Source organism: Lolium rigidum, chromosome 6 (genome assembly GCF_022539505.1).
Source record: "Lolium rigidum isolate FL_2022 chromosome 6, APGP_CSIRO_Lrig_0.1, whole genome shotgun sequence".
NCBI lineage: Eukaryota > Viridiplantae > Streptophyta > Magnoliopsida > Poales > Poaceae > Lolium > Lolium rigidum.
This window is the reverse complement of record NC_061513.1, coordinates 7,373,451-7,398,215: the sequence shown is the minus strand read 5'-3', so window position 1 is coordinate 7,398,215 and position 24,765 is coordinate 7,373,451. Positions and strand designations below refer to the sequence as shown.

Sequence of the window (24,765 nt, the reverse complement as noted above, 5' to 3'; positions counted from 1 at the left end):
CTAGAATTGTTCCGGTAAGCATTGTTGTTGAAATTATTATTTTTAATGTAGTTTACATCAACATGTTCTTCTTGAGCAACCAATGAAGCTAATGGAACATTATTAGGATCAACATTTGTCCTATCATTCACAAGCATAGACATAATAGCATCAATCTTATCACTCAAGGAAGAGGTTTCTTCGACAGAATTTACCTTCTTACCTTGTGGAGCTCTTTCCGTGTGCCATTCGAGTAATTAATCATCATATTATCAAGAAGCTTTGTTGCTTCACCAAGAGTGATGGACATAAAGGTACCTCCAGCAGCTGAATCCAATAGGTTCCGTGAAGAAAAATTCAGTCCTGCATAAAAGGTTTGGATGATCATCCAAGTAGTCAGTCCATGGGTCATGGCCCCACTTCCTTTCCCCCTCGGTCTTCTGGAAGCTTCGTGCAAAAATAGGACCCTGGGCTTTGATTTCGTCCAATTCCGAGAATATTTCCTTACTAGGATTTCTGAAACCAAAAACAGCAGAAAACAAGCAATCGGCTCTTCGGCATCTCGTTAATAGGTTAGTGCCGGAAAATGCATAATAATGACATATAAAGTGTATAAAACATGTGAGTATCATCATAAAAGTAGCATGGAACATAAGAAATTATAGATACGTTTGAGACGTATCAGCCGTCGCTGCCCTCGTCGTCGTTGTCGAAGCTCTCGTCAGCACTACTGCCGGCGGGCTCCTCGTCGCTGCTGCTGTAGCCCTTGGCGGGGGCTCCGTACTCCTCCTCCTCGTCGTCGTCGTCCGACCCGGCGCGGAAGCGCTTCGCCGGCGGGTAGTCCTCGAGGGAGTCGTCCTCCTCCTCCTCTTCTGCCTCCTCGTCGGAGGAGGTGAAGTCGTCCCAGGAGAAGCGATCGTCCTCGCTCTCCGCCTCCAACTCCCCTTCGGCAAGGAATTGGAGGTCGTCCTCTCCATCGGTCAAGGATTTGTTATCCTCGGACCAGATGGAGGAGTCATGGGACTCTTTGTCCCATTCCTCTGGGGCTTCAATGTCGTACGCCGCCATCCAATCCCATTCCGGCGTAGGCGCGCGGGAGGAGGAAGAGGAAGACTGGAAGGAGAGGCCCGATGAAGCGGAGGAGGAGGAGGAGGAAGACATGGCTACAGAAGAAGGGGGTTTTTTGGGCCGATGGCTAGTACAGAGCAAGGGGATGAAGAGGCGAACTGTTCGGCGCGGTTAAATAAAGGGGATATAGTGGAGATTTAATGCCACAGCAATTTCCGAGGAAGTGGTGCCAAAAAACTGTCAAATCGTGCAGAGAAGTTGAGAAGGCAAGGCATCATGATGAAGGATACTGCAACGGTTCTGCTCTGCCACGACATGACCCGACGAAAAAACCAGAGTGGTTTTGGAATTACCATTGCCAAAACCAGGGGGCATGTGTTATCACCAGAATTTAACCGGATCAGAAGGTGGGCCGTGATTTAAACGGGCTTGGAAGCTATGTATGTAAAACGGTCATGAATCGGCCTTGTACGAGAATTTGGGCCAAGTGGCCCGTGTATCTGTAAATTATAGTAGATTCCGTGTCGGTTAGGATTGAGACAGAGTTTAGCTCGTGCACGGTTGGGATTATTCCCAAATTAGAAAGTCTACGGACTATAAATATGTATCTAGGGTTATTCGAGAAGGAGGACGATCACGTTCACAACAAATCAATCTAGGCGCATCGCCACCCCTTGTTTCGAGGGTTTCTCCCGGGTAAGCAACATGCTGCCTAGATCGCATTGTGCGATATAGGCAGTATCGGTTTATTCGTTCTTGGTGTTGCTCGTGCTGAAGCCTTTTTGATGGCGAGCAACACCCTTATCTCAGGTGTTTTGGGGTTGACGTCGATGCTTTCACGATGTACTTGTTTAGCTACGCTATCCCTCAATATCTGGCTGCCCTTACACCTATACTAGGTGTAAGGGCAGCATCCTGCTTGTTCTTTAGCTAGTAGATCTAGTCTGTTATAGTTGCTCCTTGTTCTTCAAGGATTGGTTTGATATCCGTATAGTTAGGCCTTATAAACGGGTTGAACGATCCGGTAGCGCGTAAGGTGTGGTTAATGAAGTCCTAAAGGGATTGTTCCGGGGATCAACTTCATGCTGGTTTTTAGGCCTCTTTAGGGCTAGTTTTCCTATCATCTTACGTATCTGCTAGGCTCAACTACGCATAGGATGTTTCGGTTATGCGGTGAAAACCCTAGACTATCGTAGATTAGTTTAACTTTATTTTGATTAAGCATGATCCCCATGTTAATGTAAAATCTAACGTGTTCCATGGGGCAATCGGCTCTTAGAGCCGATCCACAGAGTAACCTAAGAGCCGATCGGGGCTCGTATTTAATGCTTACGTGTTTGCCATGCAGGAAACTAAGTCGAAGCAATCCATCACCTTCCTGACCAGGTATAGGTCAGGTGGCACTCCCTTGCATCATCATCGGACGTGCGTACCAGGAGCATTGCGGGCCGTCGCCCGAGGGACCAGGGCCAACCGCAGTCCTGGGAGCCTCCCGGCTCTACGGTGTTGCTCGTCGCTGCTCACCGGTGGGTTTCTGACGGTAACAGGTGTAGTGTTTAGGGTTTAGGGTCTAGGGTTTAGGGTTTAGTGTTTAGGGTGTTTAGGGTGTACGTTTAGGGTATAATTAGGGATTAGGGTTTTAGGGTTTAAGGTTTAGGGATCATCGATCGAGTGCACACACACATTATTAGAGGCACCCGCGCCTTTGCGCATAAAGTGCATGCGTATATATAAGTGTGTTTTTTGGCCACCAACGATATATATATAGATCGAGAGAGAAAGATTGAAATATATATATTTATCCCCAAGAATATGTTCGGATATATATTGAAATATATGCACAAATGATATGTGCAAGGTATGCCATGCGCGCATGCACACTAATTGTATATATATTATGAGGCAACTTAATCAAATGTGTTTTCATTCGAGAGAACTTGTCAAGATTCAAGTTAATTAATTTAGCAGCGCTAATTAGTTGGTCGCTTGCTTGATGCGCAATTTAGTGTCGTTGGCCTATATATATGTAGGGTTTAATTAGGGTTTAGGATTTAGGATTAGCTAGCTAGGATTTTAGGGGTAGGGTTAGGGTTAAGGTTAATTAATTAGGGTTTAGGGTTTAGGGTTTAGGGTTTGGGGTTTGGGGTTTGGGGTTTGGGGTTTAGGGTTTAGGGTCTAGGGTTTAGGGTTTAGTGTTTAGGGTGTTTAGGGTGTACGTTTAAGGTATAATTAGGGATCATGGATTAGGGTTTTAGGGTTTAAGGTTTAGGGATCATCGATCGAGCTAGTGCACAGACACATTATTAGAGGCACCCGCGCCTTTGCGCATAAAGTGCATGTGTATATATATAATAAGTGTGTTTCTTGGCCACCAACGATATATATAGATCGAGAGAGAGATTGAAATATATATATATATCCCCAAGAATATGCTCAGATATATATTGAGATATATATATGCACGAATGATATGTCCATGGTATGCCATGCGCGCATGCACACTAATTGTATATATATTATGAGGCAACTTAATCAAATGTGTTTTCATTCGAGAGAACTTGTCAAGATTCAAGTTAATTAATTTATCATCGCTAATTATTTGGTCGCCTGCTTGATGCGCAATTAAGTGTCGTTGTCCTATATATATATGTAGTGTTTAATTAGGGTTTAGGTTTTAGAGTTAGCTAGCTAGGGTTTTAGGGTTAGGGTTAGGGTTAATTAGGGTTTAGGGTCTAGGGTTTAGGGTTTAGGGTTTAGTACGTGTTTAGGGTTTAGGGTCTAGGGTTAGGGTTTAGGGTTTAGTGTTTAGGGTTTAGGGTTTAAGGTCTAGGGTTTAGGGTTTAGTGTTTAGGGTGTTTAGGGTGTACGGTTAGGGTATAATTAGGGATTAGGGTTTTTGGGTTTAAGGTTTAGGGATCATCGATCGAGTGCACACACACATTAATTATTAGAGGCACCCACGCCTTTGCGCATAAAGTGCATGCGTATATATATATAAGTAAGTTTCTTGGCCAAAGATATATAGATCTAGAGAGAGATTGAAATATATTTAGGGTTTCTGGTTTAGGGTTTAGGGTTCAGTGTCAAGGGTTGGGGTTTAGGGTTTAGGGTCTAGTGTTTAGGGTTTAGGGTATATGGAGTAGTGTTTAGGGTTTAGGGTCTAGGGTTTAGTGTTTAGGGTGTTTAGGGTGTATGTTTAGGGTATAATTAGGGATTAGGGTTTTAGGGTTTAAGGTTTAGGGATCATCGATCGAGTGCACACACACATTATTAGAGGCACCCGCGCCTTTGCGCATAAAGTGCATGCGTATATATATAAGTGTGTTTCTTGTCCACCAACGATATATATATAGATCGAGAGAGAAAGATTGAAATATATATATTTATCCCCAAGAATATGTTCAGATATATATTGAAATATATGCACAAATGATATGTGCAAGGTGAAGGAGATATGCCCAAGAGGCAATAATAAAAGTGGTTATTATATATCTTTATGTTTATGATAAATGTTTATATATCATGCTATAATTGTATTAACCGAAACATTAGTACATGTGTGATATGTAGACAACAAAGAGTCCCTAGTATGCCTCTTAACTAGCTTGTTGATTAATGGATGATTAGTTTCATAATCATGAACATTGGATGTTATTAATAACAAGGTTATATCATTGTATGAATGATGTAATGGACACACCCAATTAAGCATAGCATAAGATCACGTCATTAAGTTATTTGCTATAAGCTTTCGATACATAGTTACCTAGTCCTTATGACCATGAGATCATGTAAATCACTTATGCCGAAAAGGTACTTTGATTACACCAAACGCCACCGCGTAAATGGGTGGTTATAAAGGTGGGATTAAGTATCCGGAAAGTATGAGTTGAGGCATATGGATCAACGATGGGATTTGTCCATCCCGATGACGGATAGATATACTCTGGGCCCTCTCGGTGGAATGTCGTCTAATGTCTTGGAAGCATATGAATAAGTTCATAAGAGACCACATACCACGGTACGAGTAAAGAGTACTTGTCAGGAGACGAGGTTGAACAAGGTATAGAGTGATACCGATGATCAAACCTCGGACAAGTAAAATATCGCGTGACAAAGGAAATTGGTATCGTATGTGAATGGTTCATTCGATCACTGAAGTCATCGTTGAATATGTGGGAGCCATTATGGATCTCCGGATCCCGCTATTGGTTATTGGTCGGAGTGAGTACTCAACCATGTCCGCATAGTTCGCGAACCGTAGGGTGACACACTTAAGGTTTGATGTTGAAATGGTAGAACTTGAATATGGAATGGAGTTCGAATATTTGTTCGGAGTCCGGATGAGATCCCGGACATCACGAGGAGTTCGGAATGGTCCGGAGAATAAGATTCATATATAGGAAGTCATATTCCAAGTTTGGAAATGATCCGGTGCATTTATGGCAGGTTCTAGAAGGTTCTAGAAAAGTCCGGAAGAAATCACCATGGAAAGTAGAGTCCCGGAGGGACTCCACCTTGCATGACCAGCCAACCCTAAAGGGGAGGAGTCCAAGGTGGACTCCCCTAGGGTGGCCGGCCAACCCACCTCAAGGAAAGGTGGGAGTCCCACCTTGGGTAGGACTCCCTCCTTGAGTAGGTTTCCCACATATGGGAGGTTTTAGTGTTGGGGTCTTATTCGAAGACTTGGACTAGAACTCTTGGGGCTTCCACCTATATAATGAGGGGCATAGGAGAGAGGGCTGACCACTTCAAGCCTCAGCCTCGGCCGCACCCCTTAGAGGGCCGGCGCCCAACCCCCTCTCTCCCCAAACCCTAGCGGTCTCTCTCCTCCACCACATCCCGCACGCTTAAGCGAAGCTCCGCCGGATTTCTCCACCACCACCGACACCACGCCGTCGTGCCGTCGGATTCAAGAGGAGCTACTACTTCCGCTGCCCGCTGGAACGGGGAGGTGGACATCGTCTTCATCAACAACCGAACGTGTGACCGAGTACGGAGGTGCTGCCCGTTCGTGGCGCCGGAAGCGATCGTGATCAAGATCTTCTACGCGCTTTTGCAAGCGGCAAGTGAACGTCTACCGCAGCAACAAGAGCCTACTCTTGTAGGCTTTGGAATCTCTTCAAGGGTGAGACTCGATAAACCCCTCGTTGCTACCGTCTTCTAGATTGCATCTTGGCTTGGATTGCGTGTTCGCGGTAGGAAAATTTTTGTTTTCTATGCAACGTTATCCTACAGTGGTATCAGAACCGTGTCTATGCATAGATGGTTGCACGAGTAGAACACAATGGTTTGTGGGCGTTGATGCTTATGTTATCTTTAGTTTGAGTACTTTGCATCTTTGTGGCATAGTGGGATGAAGCGGCTCGGGCTAACTTTACATGACCGCGTTCATGAGATTTGCTCCACGCTCGACATGCAACTTGTATTGCATAAGTGGCTTTGCGGGTGTCTGTCTCTCCTACTATAGTGAAGATTCAATTTACTCTTCTATTGACAACACTAGTATCACCGTTGTGGTTCATGTTCGTAGGTAGATTAGATCTCTCTCGAAAACCCTAAACCACGTAAAATATGCAAACCAAATTAGAGACGTCTAACTTGTTTTTGCAGGGTTTGGTGATGTGATATGGCCATAATGTGATGATGAATATGTATGAGATGATCATTATTGTATTGTGGCAACCGGCAGGAGCCTTATGGTTGTCTTTAAATTTCATGTTAAGTAGTATTTCAAAGTAGTTGTAATAGTTGCTACATGAGGTGAACAACCATGAAGACGGCGCCATGAACCTTGACGCTGCGCCGACGATGATGGAGATCATGCCCGTTGATGATGGAGATCATGTCCGTGCTTTGAAGATGAAGATCGAAGGCACAAAGACTAAAGGGCCATATCATATCACATATGAATTGCATGTGATGTTAATCCTTTATGCATCTTATTTTGCTTAGATCGCGACGGTAGCATTATAAGATGATCCCTCACATTAATATCAAGATAATAAAGGATTCTCCCCTCGTATGCACCGTTGTACAGTTCGTCGTTTCGAAGCATCTCGTGATGATCGGATGTGATAGACTCAACGTTCACATACAACGGGTGTAAGCAATGTTGCACACGCGGAATACTTGGGTTTGCTTGACGAGCCTAGCATGTACAGACATGGCCTCGGGACAACGGAAACCGAAAGGTTGAACACGAGTCATATGGATGATATGATCAACATGTTGATGTTCACCATTGAAGCTACATCATCTCACGTGATGATCGGTTTTGGTGTAGTGGATTTGGATCGTGTACCACTTAACAACTATGAGGGATGTTGTATTAAGTGGGAGTTCATTAGTAATTAGATTAAAACATGAACTAATTATCATAAACATAGTCTAAGTAGTATTTTGAATTAATTTTGTAGTATTGGCATCCGTTTACTACTATGCGCTAGTCTTGTTATTGAGATAGAAATACTGTTAAAATCTGATAAGAAACTTTACGGATTAGTACCGTATTGTTAAAGAATCAAGAATTGATTAAGTCCTATTGCAAACTTTTAGTAATCCTCACATTGTTGATTCAAAGAGTTGTGGTTTCAATTAATACCTAAAGTTATCTTGTCTCCGTGAAACTTGAAGTTCAAATCTGTTTGAAAAGTAAGGAGCTGAAAATTTAGTTTTCAGAAATAATCAAGGTATGAGATATATGTGATATCTAAGACCTTATTGCAAGATGATAGAATATAAATTTGGTGAGACTACATAAACTCATAAGTTTTATGGGAATGTATGAAGGTTGAAGACGCCAGGGCGTCACAATCCTCCAACTATTGGGGCACTAATAATATTCGCATATCCATGAAGTTATCATCCTTAGTATGCACCGTTGCTAAGACTCGTCGTTTCGAAGCATCACGTGATGATCGGGTGTGATAGATTCTACGTGTGCATACAACGGGTGCAAGCCAGATTTGCACATGCGAATACCAAGGTTAAAACTTTACGAGCCTAGCATGTACAGACATGGTCTCAGAAAGTCATCATGATACAATGGATAAAATTATGAGTGAAATTGTTCATCATATTACAAGGTTACTAATAGTGAAATCCGGAACACTTGACATATGATGGTCAACTTCAAAGACAGAACCTCAAGGTTATTGGTATTTGACCAACAAACCGAGAAGTTATTGAAGTTGATGTGTTTTTCTGAATAATGAGGAAAGGTAAAAGAGAAACTAAAAAAAGATTATTGGCAGAAAGAAAGAAAAGACTAGAAAGTCTAGCTCAGGTGTATATAAATGATATACATGTTATGGTTGTATTCCTAGTTAAGTCACACTATGAAATTCTTGGGTATTAGTACTATATTGGTTGGTATGAAGTGGCATACAAAACAACGCAATACAAGAATACAAATGGCCTAAGTGACTGATAAGGAATATGATAGGAATGCACGTCTGGAACAAAAATAAAGTGTTATTATGTTCATCGTTGGCATTCTATCTAGCCCTTAGAATTTATAATAAAGAACTTAATAATTGTTATTTTTCTCTTGTCAAATAAAAACAATGAGTTGTTCAAATTATGACATTACTCCATGAACGATGGATAAGTTATTATAAATTTTAATGGTGAAACACACACACATAATACTGACGCTAAAATGCCATAAGGTAAATGATTTGAATTCCATTTATTTGTGGAACCGCCATTTAGGTCATATTAGAAAGGAATGCATGAAGGAACTCCATGCAAATGGATTATTGGAGTCATTTGATTTATGAATCATTTGGCGCTTGCAAATCTCTTCTAAAAGGAATGACTGAAATACCATTCATAGGCCAAGTTTTGAACGGGCAACTAACTTAGTGGAAACATACATGATGATGTATATGGTTCACTGGGCATAGTTGTGTGCGGGAGATTCTTCTACTTCATGAAAACTTCAAACAATGAATTGAGTATATATATGTGGATATATTCGATAAGGAAGAAGTTTAAAATATTTGAATGGATTCAAATAAATTTCAGCATGAAGTGGAAATTATCGTAATAGAAAAGTCAAATATCTATGATTGGATCATAGTGGAAATATTTGAATTACGAGTTTTAGCGAACATCTAAGAGAGTTATGAAATTGTTCTACAACTCACGTTTCTTGGAGTATCATAATGATGATATAGTATCCGAGAGATGTATCCAAACCTTGTTGGACCAATGATAAGATAAAATATTGATGCCATTATATTTTGTGGATTATGCTTTAGTGACTACCGCTTTTACACTTAATAGAGCATCATCATGATCCGTAGAAATGACACCATACGAGTTATGGCATGGGTATAAACCCTAATCGTCGTTTCTTTAAATTTTGGTCTAAGAGTTTACAACCAAAATCGGATGAATGTCTTTGTTGGTTATCCCAAAGAATTGATTGGGAATTCTTTCCACTATGAAGTAAAAGACAAAAGTGTTTGTCAATGTTACTTGCTTATTTCAAAGAAATTGTTTTCTAGCGAAATATTTGAGTGGGAGGACAATAGAACTTGATAAGGTTTATGAACCTGAGCATAATGATCAAAGTAGCGCAGCATCGGAAATTGGTTCCGGAAGCGGCCACGACGATCATGGCTTCCATGACTACACAGTGTTTTAGCCATGGAGATCGAAGTACTTATTGAACCTTGTAGGCATGGTTTACTTTGTGATCAAATAAATGATTTGTGGACAAAGGATTGATTTTGAACAATGATAAAACAACTACAAACGAAGAAGTTGTGATGGGCCCTGACTCCGTTAAAATGGCCATGCGCCATGAAATCCATAATAGATGAATACTTTTTGAAAGTAAATGGATCTATAAATTGATGGACTTGGATGGAATATCCTTGAAGAAGCTCGACTTGTTGAAAAGATGTTTACGACAAAGTTCAAAGAGTTGACTATGATAAAGATTAGATCTTCCGTAGCAATGCTTATAGTCTATTTGGATTATTCTAGTAATCGATACATATTTCTTTTATGAGATATGTTATTAGGATGGCAAAATACATTACTTATCAGAAGTATGTATTAAAGGTGTATACAAGATACTACCAAGAGTTTTGCTGGTCCGTGGAATACTAGATAGGTATACAAACTTCAATTGGATGAAGTGAGTATCGCGGAGTTGGAATCTTCACCGGATGAAATTAAGTGGGAGCGCTAAGACATATTTGTAATACTTTATGTAGATGACATATCGTTGATTATAAATAATGTAATTATATAATTGATTAAAAGGTTTCATTGATAATTAACTTCAATGAAAGGATATGAACTGAAACATATTTAGTGTCAAGATCTATGAAGATAGATTGAAACACATAATAAGTTTAAGTTAAAAGTACATAGAATGAATATTGAAGTAGTTCAATATAAAATATTAAGAAGGTGTTCTTTTCAAGGTTTAACAAGGCTTGAGTGTATTTGACACTCAATGAGTAAAACCACATGAGTGATTTTAGATCACGAATAATATGTACAAAATCAGATGTCCTGTGCTCTAAAGAGTTATGAGCATATACCAGAATGATTCATGTGATGATCATTGGATAACAGTAAGAATATCCTTGAGTACTTTAGAAGAACCAAGGATATATATATAATTTTGTATGGGGTAATGACAAACAAATCGATGTAATGTGTTGCACCGATATTAGTTTGGTCACATATAAAAATAAATTTCAATCTCATTTAGGCTAAGTGTTGTTTAAGAGGTAGCACAATGAGCTAGAATAAGTCTATGCTAAATTTAGATGTGTTCTAAATATTGTGACGGATTCTACAGAAGAAGGCAGAGTATATCATTGTTTTGACAATGATTAAGGATGTTAAGTCAAGAAGTTCTTTGAGAACTTGGTGTAGTTCCGACAGAGTCAGAACTTTGAAGCTATATTGTGTGTGACAATATTAGTAACATATTTCAGACCGCGGAATTAAGGTTCCACCAGAAGACCAAACATATTTAATGCCGACTCATTTGGAAATGAGTGATGCGTTGAGATGCAAATGATTTACAAAATACATACGTTTCTGAGCATGTCAGATCCGTTGACTAAAACCTCTCCCGTGAGCAAAACATGATAAAACACCAGAAGGCCAAGGTGTTATATCTTTACAAATGTAAACTAGATTATTGACTCTAGTGCAAGTGGGAGACTGAAGGAGATATGCCCAAGAGGCAATAATAAAAGTGGTTATTATATATATTTATGTTTATGATAAATGTTTATATATCATGCTATAATTGTATTAACCGAAACATTAGTACATGTGTGATATGTAGACAACAAAGAGTCCCTAGTATGCCTCTTAACTAGCTTGTTGATTAATGGATGATTAGTTTCATAATCATGAACATTGGATGTTATTAATAACAAGGTTATATCATTGTATGAATGATGTAATGGACACACCCAATTAAGCATAGCATAAGATCACGTCATTAAGTTATTTGCTATAAGCTTTCGATACATAGTTACCTAGTCCTTATGACCATGAGATCATGTAAATCACTTATGCCGGAAAGGTACTTTGATTACACCAAACGCCATCTGCGTAAATGGGTGGTTATAAAGGTGGGATTAAGTATCCGGAAAGTATGAGTTGAGGCATATGGATCAACAGTGGGATTTGTCCATCCCGATGACGGATAGATATACTCCGGGCCCTCTCGGTGGAATGTCGTCTAATGTCTTGCAAGCATATGAATAAGTTCATAAGAGACCACATACCACGGTACGAGTAAAGAGTACTTGTCGGAGACGAGGTTGAACAAGGTATAGAGTGATACCGATGATCAAACCTCGGACAAGTAAAATATCGCGTGACAAAGGGAATTGGTATCGTATGTGAATGGTTCATTCGATCACTGAAGTCATCGTTGAATATGTGGGAGCCATTATGGATCTCCAGATCTCGCTATTGGTTATTGGTCGGAGTGAGTACTCAACCATGTCCGCATAGTTCGCGAACCGTAGGGTGACACACTTAAGGTTTGATGTTGAAATGGTAGAACTTGAATATGGAATGGAGTTCGAATATTTGTTCGGAGTCCCGGATGAGATCCCGGACATCACGAGGAGTTCCGGAATGGTCCGGAGAATAAGATTCATATATAGGAAGTCATATTCCAAGTTTGGAAATGATCCGGTGCATTTATGGTAGGTTCTAGAAGGTTCTAGAAAAGTCCGGAAGAAATCACCATGGAAAGTAGAGTCCCGGAGGGACTCCACCTTGCATGACCAGCCAACCCTAAAGGGGAGGAGTCCAAGGTGGACTCCCCTAGGGTGGCCGGCCAACCCACCTCAAGGAAAGGTGGGAGTCCCTCCTTGAGTAGGTTTCCCACATATGGGAGGTTTTAGTGTTGGGGTCTTATTCGAAGACTTGGACTAGAACTCTTGGGGCTTCCACCTATATAATGAGGGGCATAGGAGAGAGGGCTGACCACTTCAAGCCTCAGCCTCGGCCGCACCCCTTAGAGGGCCGGCGCCCAACCCCCTCTCTCCCCAAACCCTAGCGGTCTCTCTCCTCCACCACATCCCGCACGCTTAAGCGAAGCTCCGCCGGATTTCTCCACCACCACCGACACCACGCCGTCGTGCCGTCGGATTCAAGAGGAGCTACTACTTCCGCTGCCCGCTGGAACGGGGAGGTGGACGTCGTCTTCATCAACAACCGAACGTGTGACCGAGTACGGAGGTGCTGCCCGTTCGTGGCGCCGAAGCGATCGTGATCAAGATCTTCTACGCGCTTTTGCAAGCGGCAAGTGAACGTCTACCGCAGCAACAAGAGCCTACTCTTGTAGGCTTTGGAATCTCTTCAAGGGTGAGACTCGATAAACCCCTCGTTGCTACCGTCTTCTAGATTGCATCTTGGCTTGGATTGCGTGTTCGCGGTAGGAAATTTTTTGTTTTCTATGCAACGTTATCCTACACAAGGTATGCCATGCGCGCATGCACACTAATTGTATATATATTATGAGGCAACTTAATCAAATGTGTTTTCATTCGAGAGAACTTGTCAAGATTCAAGTTAATTAATTTAGCAGCGCTAATTAGTTGGTCGCCTGCTTGATGCGCAATTTAGTGTCGTTGGCCTATATATATGTAGGGTTTAATTAGGGTTTAGGATTTAGGATTAGCTAGCTAGGGTTTTAGGGGTATGGTTAGGGTTAAGGTTAATTAATTAGGGTTTAGGGTTTAGGGTTTAGGGTTTAGGGTTTGGGGTTTGGGGTTTGGGGTTTAGGGTTTAGGGTCTAGGGTTTTGGGTTTAGTGTTTAGGGTGTTTAGGGTGTACATTTAAGGTATAATTAGGGATCATGGATTAGGGTTTTAGGGTTTAAGGTTTAGGGATCATCGATCGAGCTAGTGCACAGACACATTATTAGAGGCACCCGCACCTTTGCGCATAAAGTGCATGCGTATATATATAATAAGTGTGTGTCTTGGCCACCAACGATATATATAGATCGAGAGAGAGATTGAAATATATATATATATATCCCCAAGAATATGTTCGGATATATATTGAGATATATATATGCACGAATGATATGTCCATGGTATGCCATGCGCGCATGCACACTAATTGTATATATATTATGAGGCAACTTAATCAAATGTGTTTTCATTCGAGAGAACTTGTCAAGATTCAAGTTAATTAATTTATCAGCGCTACTTATTTGGTCGCCTGCTTGATGCGCAATTAAGTGTCGTTGGCCTATATATATATGTAGTGTTTAATTAGGGTTTAGGTTTTAGGGTTAGCTAGCTAGGGTTTTAGGGTTAGGGTTAGGGTTAATTAGGGTTTAGGGTCTAGGGTTTAGGGTTTAGTACGTGTTTAGGGTTTAGGGTCTAGGGTTAGGGTTTAGGGTTTAGTGTTTAGGGTTTAGGGTTTAAGGTCTAGGGTTTAGGGTTTAGTGTTTAGGGTGTTTAGGGTGTACGGTTAGGGTATAATTAGGGATTAGGGTTTTAGGGTTTAAGGTTTAGGGATCATCGATCGAGTGCACACACACATTAATTATTAGAGGCACCCACGCCTTTGCGCATAAAGTGCATGCGTATATATATATAAGTAAGTTTCTTGGCCACCAAAGATATATAGATCTAGAGAGAGATTGAAATATATTTAGGGTTTATGGTTTAGGGTTTAGGGTTCAGGGTCAAGGGTTGGGGTTTAGGGTTTAGGGTCTAGTGTTTAGGGTTTAGGGTATATGGAGTAGTGTTTAGGGTTTAGGGTCTAGGGTTTAGTGTTTAGGGTGTTTAGGGTGTATGTTTAGGGTATAATTAGGGATTAGGGTTTTAGGGTTTAAGGTTTAGGGATCATCGATCGAGTGCACACTCACATTATTAGAGGCACCCGCGCCTTTGCGCATAAAGTGCATGCGTATATATATATGTGTGTTTCTTGTCCACCAACGATATATAGATCGAGAGATAGAGATTGAAATCCCCAAGAATATGTTCAAATATATGCACACACATGAATTATTAGAGGCACCCGCGCCTTTGCGCATAAAGTGCATGCATATGTGTGTTGTTCTGGCCACCAACGATAGATCGAGAGAGATAGATAGATTGAAATCCCCAAGAATTAGAGGACCCCTTGCACAAGTGTTGGCCATCTATATATAATATGAATCCCAATAATGTTCATACATGATAGGGCATATGTGTGAAGCAAATTTTTTTCGAGAACTTGTAAAGATTCAAATTTATCAGTGCTAATGGAAACTAGTGCACATTAGAGGACCCCCTCTTACACGCGTTGGCCATCTATGTATAGTTTGAATCCAAATAACGTTCATACATGATAGGCTATATTTGAATCAATTTTTTCTTCGAAGAACTTGTCAAGATTCAAATTTATCGGTGCTAATGGAAACTAGTGCGCACTAGACGAGCCCCTTGCGCAAGTGCTGGCCATTACATATAGTTTAAAACTCAAGAATGTTCATACATGATAGGCCATATGTGCAAAGGAATTTTTTTCCCGTGAACTTGTCAAAATTCAAGTTTATCGGTGCAAATGGAAACTAGTCCAAAAAATTACATAGAGGTCCAAGAGAACTAGACAATAACTAATAGGACCTACAACTTTACAAAAAGGACCCCAAAACATATAGAAGAAAATCAATCGAGTCCTTCCGGACCGCACATCAGATCTCTGGCTCCGCATCCTTTCCAGCAACTCCGTCGCCGGGGACGCACCACTTGGGACGGTGTCGTCGGTAGTCGCCAGGACGAAGGAGAAGAAGGGCCTCAGCAACGGCACATTGGCTCTGAGAAGGGCCGCTGAAAGGCCAAGATGTTCACGGGCAAGACGGATGACGCCGTCGTATGCCCCGAGCTTGTGAACGTTAGCAGCTTGACTTCCCCATTGACTAGATCTGAAGCACTGACCAAAGCAAGCCTAACCATTAGCGCCATCACCTTGATGGCACCAGATCGGGGTTTGGCCGGCAAGATCCGCCAGATTCACCGTAGGCCAGATCTGAAGCCGATGACGAGATCCCCGACTCCATTGCGCCATTCTACTCATGGGAAACACTCGGATCTAAGCTTACAACAACATGAACTCCCTCGGATCCAAATTAACCGACTCAACTTTGCTTATCTAAATATGGATGTATCCACACATGTTTTTACTCGAGATACATACACGTCTAAGGAAAGTTGAATCAATTAATTTAGTTCGGAGGGTGTACGATATACAGAGAGAAGTCGGCCTCGTCTCCGGCCGGCGAGGCTACCGGAGAGAAGGGGGAGAGGAGCCAGGTGAGTGGGAGAGACTCGAGAGAGAAAGAGAAGAGGAAGAAATGAGAGCTCCATGGGGAAGAACATTATTTTTGTCGTTCTGCTCGTAGCTTGAAACTGAAAATTTCGGTCGCGCGCCAAATCATCCCGCCGCATCCATTCGAAAATCCCGTGACCAGTTTTACCCTTTTAACCCTGGTCCGGAAGCTACAACCCACCAACCATGGAGGGCTCATTCGGTAACAATGAAATATCTTGCCTAGATCCCGAACCCTCCCCACAGGCCCACACCCACCCACCAAAAATTCGCCCCATTAGCTCAAAAATACTCTCACAGGCCAAAGCTCTGACTCTCTACAGTACAAGATCTGCTTCGCCGCCGGCATACTCCTCCACAGCGTAGCCTTGATCGTGTTGGCTGTCCACCCACCGGATCCGCTCCCCCGCCGCCCTCGCCACCGACGGATCTGCTTCACCGCCGCCCTCGCCACCGACGGATCTGCTTCACCGCCGACCTCGCCACCGACGGATCTGCTTCACCGCCGACCTTGCCACCGACGGATCTGCTTCACCGCCGACCTCATCCACAGCGTAGCAATCAACGCCTTTCCTGTCGACGCACCGGATCCTCTCCAACGGAACCGTGTCTACTTCACCGCCCCCCTCCACGAAGCCGATCTATTCCACCGACTACCTCGGTGCGGCGGGCTGTATCAACTTCACCGAATCCCTTGCCGGCCAACCAGATCCGCTTCACTAACGCCCGCTTCTACCGAAACAGGGTCGACTCATCGTCTCCCGCGTTCGCCGCCGCCGGAATGCAAGTTGCCGCCCCCGTCCACCCCGCCGCAGCTTGGTTAGTACGCTGGCCCGTTAGATCGCGGTGTTTCTTTAGCCATGTTTTGTGTAGTTATTTGCGGATCTCATATGCCATTAAATTTCTTGATGTGTTACTTCGCATGAAGTTCGTTTAAATATTGTACGAGTACCAAAGCATTATCCGGTCGCTACCATCATGTTCATTCTACTGACACTCGTGTGCATCCACATATTTATAGGGGACCCATTCATTTGCTGCCAACTATTTTTGTACTGCATGCTATTCCTTTTATAGTCATGCTATGGGCATTTCCAATCTGGTTGTTCTTATACCACGTCATTAGCTCACCGCTAGCCGCTAGCTGTTTTCTCGTGTCTGCTATTCTTTTACTGCTTTTATAATCATGCTATGTGCATTTCCAATCTGCTTGCTCTTATACCTCGTCTTTAGCTTATAGCTATTTTTTTCCATGAATGCTCCTGTCGCACGGCTTGTATAGTTATTGCTGCGTGCATGTCCGGTCTTTGTATTATCGTAGACTAACTTGTCAATGTTATTTTTCCTAGGGATTGATCATGCGAACCACTTATTAGAATATCCAACATTAACAGCGGGGACGCTAGGGAAGGTTGGAATCTGAGTTCTTGGTTGGTAACTTTGGCAGCTTACTTCCGTTATTATCTATAACCTATATGCATTGTTCCTTATGCAAGAGATAAACACTTGGAACCCTGCCATAGCAATGCCATCCATGCTTTACTATGTTTCCGCCTATTTGATATGCTTGTCTTGGAGCAACTCGCGAAGGTGATTTGAACTCGACATTTGGTCATTCTTAATGCCGCTTACTTTATGTGGAAAACCTTGGCATTACCCTACTCTAAATCTGAATGTCCGAAATTCGTATCTCATGCAAAGCAACATCTAGTTGGTTTTAATCGATATCCGGTAAATATTGGCTTATTCATTTGGCAGTCTCAAGTTTTTTGTTATTTGAAACCAAGTGACTTGGTCTTAAATGTGATATCTAAACACGGATTAAGGACAATGGAGCAGGAGGATTAGCATTTCACTTGATGGCCGAACCTAAAATGACGAGCATGTCGACCACGACTAGTGCACGCAAGAGAAGGACTCGCAGCGAGCCGGTATGTTCTCGCTACATGCTCGTTATCCGATCTCTAAATTGCGTAATACATGTTTGAATAGTTAATTGTTGTAACTATTTTTGCAATATTACCGAATGCAGTTTTAGTGAAGCGATCATCATTAGAAGATAGTCGCCAAAGCGACCCTGTGCAACATTATGATGTAAGTCTGCGCTTAGTACAAGTTCCATACATTGTCTTATTTATGCAACTTGTTATTATCTTATATCTACATTGCATAATAAATGTTTGAATAGTTCACTGTTGTAACTATGTTTGCAATATTACTAGAATGCGGTTGTAATGAAGAAGTCCTTAGTAGAAGATAGAGCGCAAAAAAGGTTCCGGCGTGAGCCTATGCAACGATATAATGTAAGTCCGCGCTTAGTACTTGTGACTATCTCATATCGACAATGCTTAATACATGTTTGCATAGTTCATCGTTTAACTCTTTTTGCATTATTATCGAATGCAGTTCGATGAAGCAATCTTCATTAGAAGAGAGGCCCACAAAAAGTTCCGATCTTTGTTCCGATGCATCCTCTCATAGCCGTCAACCTAGACCATTCTTTTCATCAAACAGAGTGAACATCTCAAGGCCGTACTTTATAAAAGACATGGTATTGCTGATTTAAGGTCTGTAGCTGATATGTTGACCAAGAGTACACAAGATTCAATCAAGGCGATTGCCAAATGTCAACATGTTATTGATGATGCTAATAGAAGTCCTCAATGATTCTATGTAATTTTTTTTATTTGGGCACATTAATTGCCTTGTAATTTTCCTAGTTATTTTATTTGTGTATGTAATTGTGTGTATCATTGATATCAGATTTTAGGCTCACGTAATTTAATGCAAGTTGACTAGTCAAACAACCAGGGCCCTATAACAGATTGGGCCGGCCCATTAACAGTAGTGTGGGACCCACTTTCATTTTGGGCCGGCTCACTTACTTATTGGGCCGGCCCGTTAACAGGAAAGTGGGACCCACCTGTGCTTTTGGCCCGGCCCACTGTCTTGTTGGGCCGGCCCACTTGCTACATGACGGACCCCACATACTAAATGGGCCGGCCCTTTAAGAGGAAAGTGGGACCCACCTGCGTTTTTGGCCCGGCCCACTAGCGTGTTGGGCCGGCCCACTTGCTATATGGTGGACCCCACATACTAAATGGGCCGGCCCTTTAACTGGAAAGTGGGACCCACCTGTGCTTTTGGCCCAGCACACTAGCTTGTTGGGCCGGCCTACTTGCTATATGGTGGACCCCACATACTAAATGGGCCGGCCCTTTAACTGGAAAGTGGGACCCACCTGTGTTTTTGGCCCGACCCACTATCTTGTTGGGCCGGCCCACTTGCTATATGGTGGACCCCACATACTAAATGGGCTGGCCCATTAACAGGAAAGTGGGATCCACCTGTGCTTTTGGCCCGGCCCACCAAGCCTTTTGGCCCGGCCCACTGGCTTGGTGGGCCGGCCCATTTGATCTAATGTGGACCCCACGCACTAAATGGGCTGGCCCGATTAGCAGGAAAGTGGGACCCACGTGCTAATTGGGCCGGCCCAATAACTTCTTGGGCTGGCCCACTTGCTTTAAGGTGGACCCCACTTGGTAAATAGGTCGGCCCGATAACATGAAAGTGGGTCCCACATGTTTTGTGGGCCGGCCCTTTTGCCTGTTGACCGGTCAAATGAGTGCATTCGGCCCGGCCCACATGCTTAGTGGGCCGGCCCATTAATGTTTTGACTAGTCAACCTTAGAGGTTAGGCCCGGCCCACGTAACTAATGGACCAGCCCAGCTATATAGTTGACCGGTCAAACTAAGTCAGCTGGCTCGGCCCGCAAACTTAATGGGCCGGCCCGCATAAGACGTGGCAGGCCTCGTGTGGGCCTACCATCTACCACGGGGTTTCAGCGGTTAACGCCGTTAGCCGCGGCTAACGGCGTTTGCCACGTGTCAGTTTGCATTAAGTCAGCAGTCAACGGGCTCCCGGAAACACTTCTGCAACGGTCCGATTTTCCGTGGCGGAAGGGCACCCAAGCGCGACGGACCGGAAAAGGTAGGACTTTGCCTGACGCAGTTTCGACAACAGAACCCATATCGTCGGGTTAGGCCCATAGGCGACGAAAAACACCCCTTAGCGGACGATTTTGGGACGTTGCCTATCAGAACTTTTCTTGTAGTGTAGAGAGGGCATGACCATGCACATACATGATATGATGAGTATAGTGAGATTTAATTGGGCATTACGACAAAGTACATAGACCGCTATCCAGCATGCATCTATGCCTAAAAAGTCCACCTTCAGGTTATCATCCGAACCCCTTCCAGTATTAAGTTGCAAGCAACGAGACAATTGCATTAAGTATGGTGCGTAATGTAATCAACAACTACATCCTCGGACATAGCATCGATGTTTTATCCCTAGTGGCAACAAGCACATCCACAACCTTAGAACTTTCTCGTCATCGTCCTGCATTTAATGGAGGCATGAACCCACTATCGAGCATAAATACTCCCTCTTGGAGTTACTAGCAAAAACTTGGCCGAGCCTCTACTAACAACGGAGAGCATGCAAGATCATAAACAACACATAGATATAAATTGATAATCAACATAACATAGTATTCTCTATCCATCGGATCCCAACAAACACAACATATAGCATTACAGATAGATGATCTTGATCATGTTAGGCAGCTCACAAGACCCGACAATGAAGCACAATTAGGAGAAGACGACCATCTAGCTACTGCTATGGACCCATAGTCCAGGGGTGAACTACTCACTCATCACTCCGGAGGCGACCATGGCGGTGAAGAGTCCTCCGGGAGATGATTCCCCTCTCCGGCGGGTGCCGGAGGCGATCTCTGAATCCCCCGAGATGGGATTGGCGGCGGCGTCTCCGGAAGGTTTTCCGTATCGTGGCTCTCGGTGCATCGGGGGTTTCGCGACGAAGGCTATAAGTAGGCGGAGGAGATAGGTCAGGGGGCCACACGAGGGCCCCACACGACAGGCCGGCGCGGCCAAGGCTTGGGCCGCGCCGCCCTGGTGTGTGGCCACCTCGTGGCCCCACTTCGTGACTCCTTCGGTCTTCTGGAAGCTTTGTGTGAAAATAGGCCCCTGGGCGTTGATTTCGTCCAATTCCGAGAATATTTCCTTACTAGGATTTCTGAAACCAAAAACAGCAGAAAACAACAAGCGGCTCTTCGGCATCTCGTTAATAGGTTAGTGCCGGAAAATGCATAAATATGACATAAAGTATGCATAAAACATGTAGGTATCATCAATAATGTGTCATGGAACATAAGAAATTATCGATACGTCGGAGACGTATCAATGACACGCAAAGTCGTCGCAAGGGCAAAAAGGCCAAAAAGATCGAATATTACTGACCCCCCCCCCCGGCGTGCTTCACCGTAAGTCGAAGGAGATCGAGCGAGTTTTCGACTCGTCTCCTAGGAGTAAAACTTCCTTACGGTTACGCGGGGAAGATAAGCAGGTACCTAGACAAAGAGAAGCAGAGGTTCACCGGGATGAAGTCTCACGACTGTTACGTGCTGATGATGCAGATACTTCCGGTTGCAATCCGTGGGATCATGGACGCGCACGTTCGTGAAACGCTTTTTGGCCTATGCAACTTTTTTGATGTCATCTCTCAGAAGTCTGTTGGCGTGAGGCAACTTAGAAGGCTATAGGAAGAGATCGTGGTGATACTGTGCGAGCTTGAGATGTACTTCCTGCCCGCATTCTTCGACGTTATGGTGCATCTGCTGGTACATATCGTGGAGGATATCATCCAATCGGGGCCGACGTTCTCGCACAGCATGATGCCGTTCGAAAGGATGAATGGTGTCATCAAAGGGTACGTTCGCAATAGGTCACGTCCAGACGGAAGCATAGCCAAGGGCTTTCTGACCGAAGAGTGCATCTCCTTCTGCATGAGTTATCTAGAAATCGAGAATCCCGTCGGTCTGCCCGTAAACAAGCACCTCGGGAAGCTCGCTGGATGGGGTCACCGCGAGGGTAGCCGCGAAATGCATGCCGACTTCAAGGGTCGAATCGCCGACTTTGAAAGAGAAAACCTAGTCGCGCTACAACACATAGACGTGGTCGATCCTTGGGTGGTAGAGCACAAAACCTTCATCGCCACGACATACAATGATCAGGGCCAACAGAGGACGGACGGAGATATAATCAAAGAGCACAACTCAACCTTCACGCGGTGGTTCAAGGACAAGATGCTGACGTACCCTATAGACGAGGATTCTTCTGCGGAAGAAAAACTCATCTTCGCCTTGTCATAGGGCGCCGAACACAACCTCATGAAATTTCAGGCGTACAATATCAACGGCTACATATTCTACACCGAGGAAAAAGACATGAAGAGCGATTATCAGAACTCCGGGGTAACGATGGAGTCCTACACCGGTGACATCAAGCAGAGATACTACGGAAAGATCGAGGAGATCTGGGAGCTGAGCTACGCCGGAGAGAATGTGCCGATGTTCCGTGTCAGGTGGGCCAAGAACATCGTAAAAGAAGACCGACATTTCACCACCATGGTTATACCCAAAGCCAAATCCAAGACAGCGGGCGCAAAGGTCACCGCGAAATATGAGCCATGGGTACTAGCTTCCCAAGTGGACCAATGCTTCTTCATTACCGACCCGCAAAAGCCCAGCCGTATTGTCGTGAGGAGAGGCAAAAGGAGCATCATCGGAATGGATGGAGCCGCCAATGAGCTAGACTTTGACCAGTACGGCGATCCGAAGATGGAAGATGACGAAGACGATGATGAAGAACCATACACAACAAGAAGAAGCAGGATCACCCTACCTAAAGGCCATCAATTCAAGAGAAGAAGTCTAGGAGTTCCGGGGCTAAATTATTCAACCGCGAGAAAGAAGGGCAAGAAGATTGTGAAAAGATAATTATGTATCATTTTCTTGTATGAATAATGGATGTCATATTGTTAATCTACACATTGTACCGATCAAAATAGACATATAATTTATATTTTTGGATATTTTCTAGATTCTATAGTATTTTAAATATTCTACATAATTATAATTATTTATGCCTTTTATTTTGGTGTATTGTGCTATTTTGGATGTTTATTATAGTGTTAAATCAATTTAAAAAGAAAAGGAAAAAATTGGGGCCGCCAGGGTTCGAACCTGGCCTGCAGGGTTTGGCACAAACCAACCAGGGATAGAGCCAGTGCGGTACTAATCGGAATATGTCAAATCCCCACGCGTTTTTCTTTTGACCTAGACATAAAGTGGTAGTGGCGCACCCCTAGAGGTGCGCTATTGCTAAGCCTCATAGTGGCGCACCACTAGAGGTGCGCTATTGCTAAGGGTGTTTGGGACTTAGCCAAAAATCCCCCGGCCGTCCCGACCACATCCTCCATTCCCCATTCTTCCCCAGTACAATCTCGATCCACCGGCACCCCCTCTCCGACGCCGGCGGCCGCCCCTCCCCCGAGCGACGCGAGCGACCAGACCCCGGCGGCTCGCGCAGGTACCCCTCAATTCACTTCCCCGCCCGGCCGCCTCCCCCTCGATTCACCTCGATCCCCACCCGGCCGCCTCACGTTCTCTCCCCCACGCAGATCCTCTCAAGCTCGCTGCGGAGCAGGAGCAGCACGTCGGCGACCTCGTCTGCGACCTAGTCGGCGTCCTCGTCTGCGACCTCCTCGCCGCCTTCCTCGTCTGCGACCTCCTCTTCTGCGACCTCGTCGCCGCGGAGCAGGTTCCTCCTCGCTGCCTTCCTCGTCTGCTCCAAGATCACCGGCCGCCCCCGCCACGCACCGAACCACGCCGACACCGCTCGACGGCCTGCTCCAACCCCAATCTCGCAGGTGAATCCCGCTCAAACCGCTCAAAGGCTAGCATCTAGTGCAAATGACATTCTGATGATCCGATAAATGTGCACCTGTGTTGTCAAGATGCTTGAAGTGATAGTTTCAAATGACATTCTGTTGGATAGTAAACTAGTCTATGCACCTTATGCAAACCAAACGAGGAATTTTGATTTCACAAAAGGTGGTTCTCCTTCTGCTGAGAGCAAATGTAGTTCTTTGTAGTTCATTGGAGTTCATAGGAATGCTCTCTATAATTTTGACTTCACAAAAGGAGTTCATAGGAATGCTCTCTATAATTTTGACAATGAATATGAATATGTCTATGCTATGTCTCCTCTTCACGAAGCTGCACGAACGATACGAGTTCCCGGTGGACTGCTCAGAAAAATGTCTCATGCGGAACAAAGTGCACAATGCCGCCCTCACGAAGATGAGCACCGCCCTCGCTAGTTGGTGGAACCGAGTGAAGAAAATGATTCAGAAGGGCGAGAGTTACGAGAAGATCAAGGAGTCAAATCGAGAAAGTCTACGCTGATTTCAAGATCAAGTGCGAGAGCGAGTCAACGTCGGATTCTAGTCAGTGGGGGAAGGACATGTGGAAACAAAACTTAGGCACCCACAAACTTGGTCTGGCGGGTTTAGGGCGGCGCAACCGAAATGGGACGCCCAGGATAAGGAGCGTGTGAAGAACGGCCTCCAACCCCTCTTCTCACAATACAAAACAAGCAAACCAGGCAGTTCCTCCTGGCCCGGTACCATGTTGACCCAAAAACAAAGGAGCTCACCACCAATCCGGAGGTGAAGGAGTTTGAGGCTCTTCTGGTAAGGAGTGCACCCACTTAATTAGCTCCTTTATGGTTGCATTCGAATTGATGAATCCAAATTACTAAGTGGTTCATGCATGTTCCTCCTGTAGGATAAGGAGGAAGCTGCTAATAAGGAAGGCGAAAAGGAAGCTGAAATCAGTAGCGGCGCGGGGTCCACGAGCTCTTCGCAGTGTGCCCCTTGGGACAACCCTTTAAATAAGGCGTTGAATGCCCACAAGAAGAGGGATCCATTGAGTAAGCCGACGTCGGCTGGTC

General features: G+C 44.1%; 1 protein-coding gene across 1 annotated transcript in view; it reads left to right on the top strand.

Moving 5' to 3' along the window:
- The first annotated feature begins 985 nt into the window (after nt 1–985).
- LOC124662115 overlaps nt 986–24,765 on the top strand; it is a 30,845-nt gene continuing 7,065 nt past the window's right edge. Inside the window, exons 1-2 of the mRNA XM_047199999.1 lie at nt 986–1,157; nt 23,432–23,680. Of these exons, the coding sequence (XP_047055955.1) occupies nt 986–1,157; nt 23,432–23,680 (421 nt within the window). The remainder of the gene's footprint in view (nt 1,158–23,431; nt 23,681–24,765) is intronic.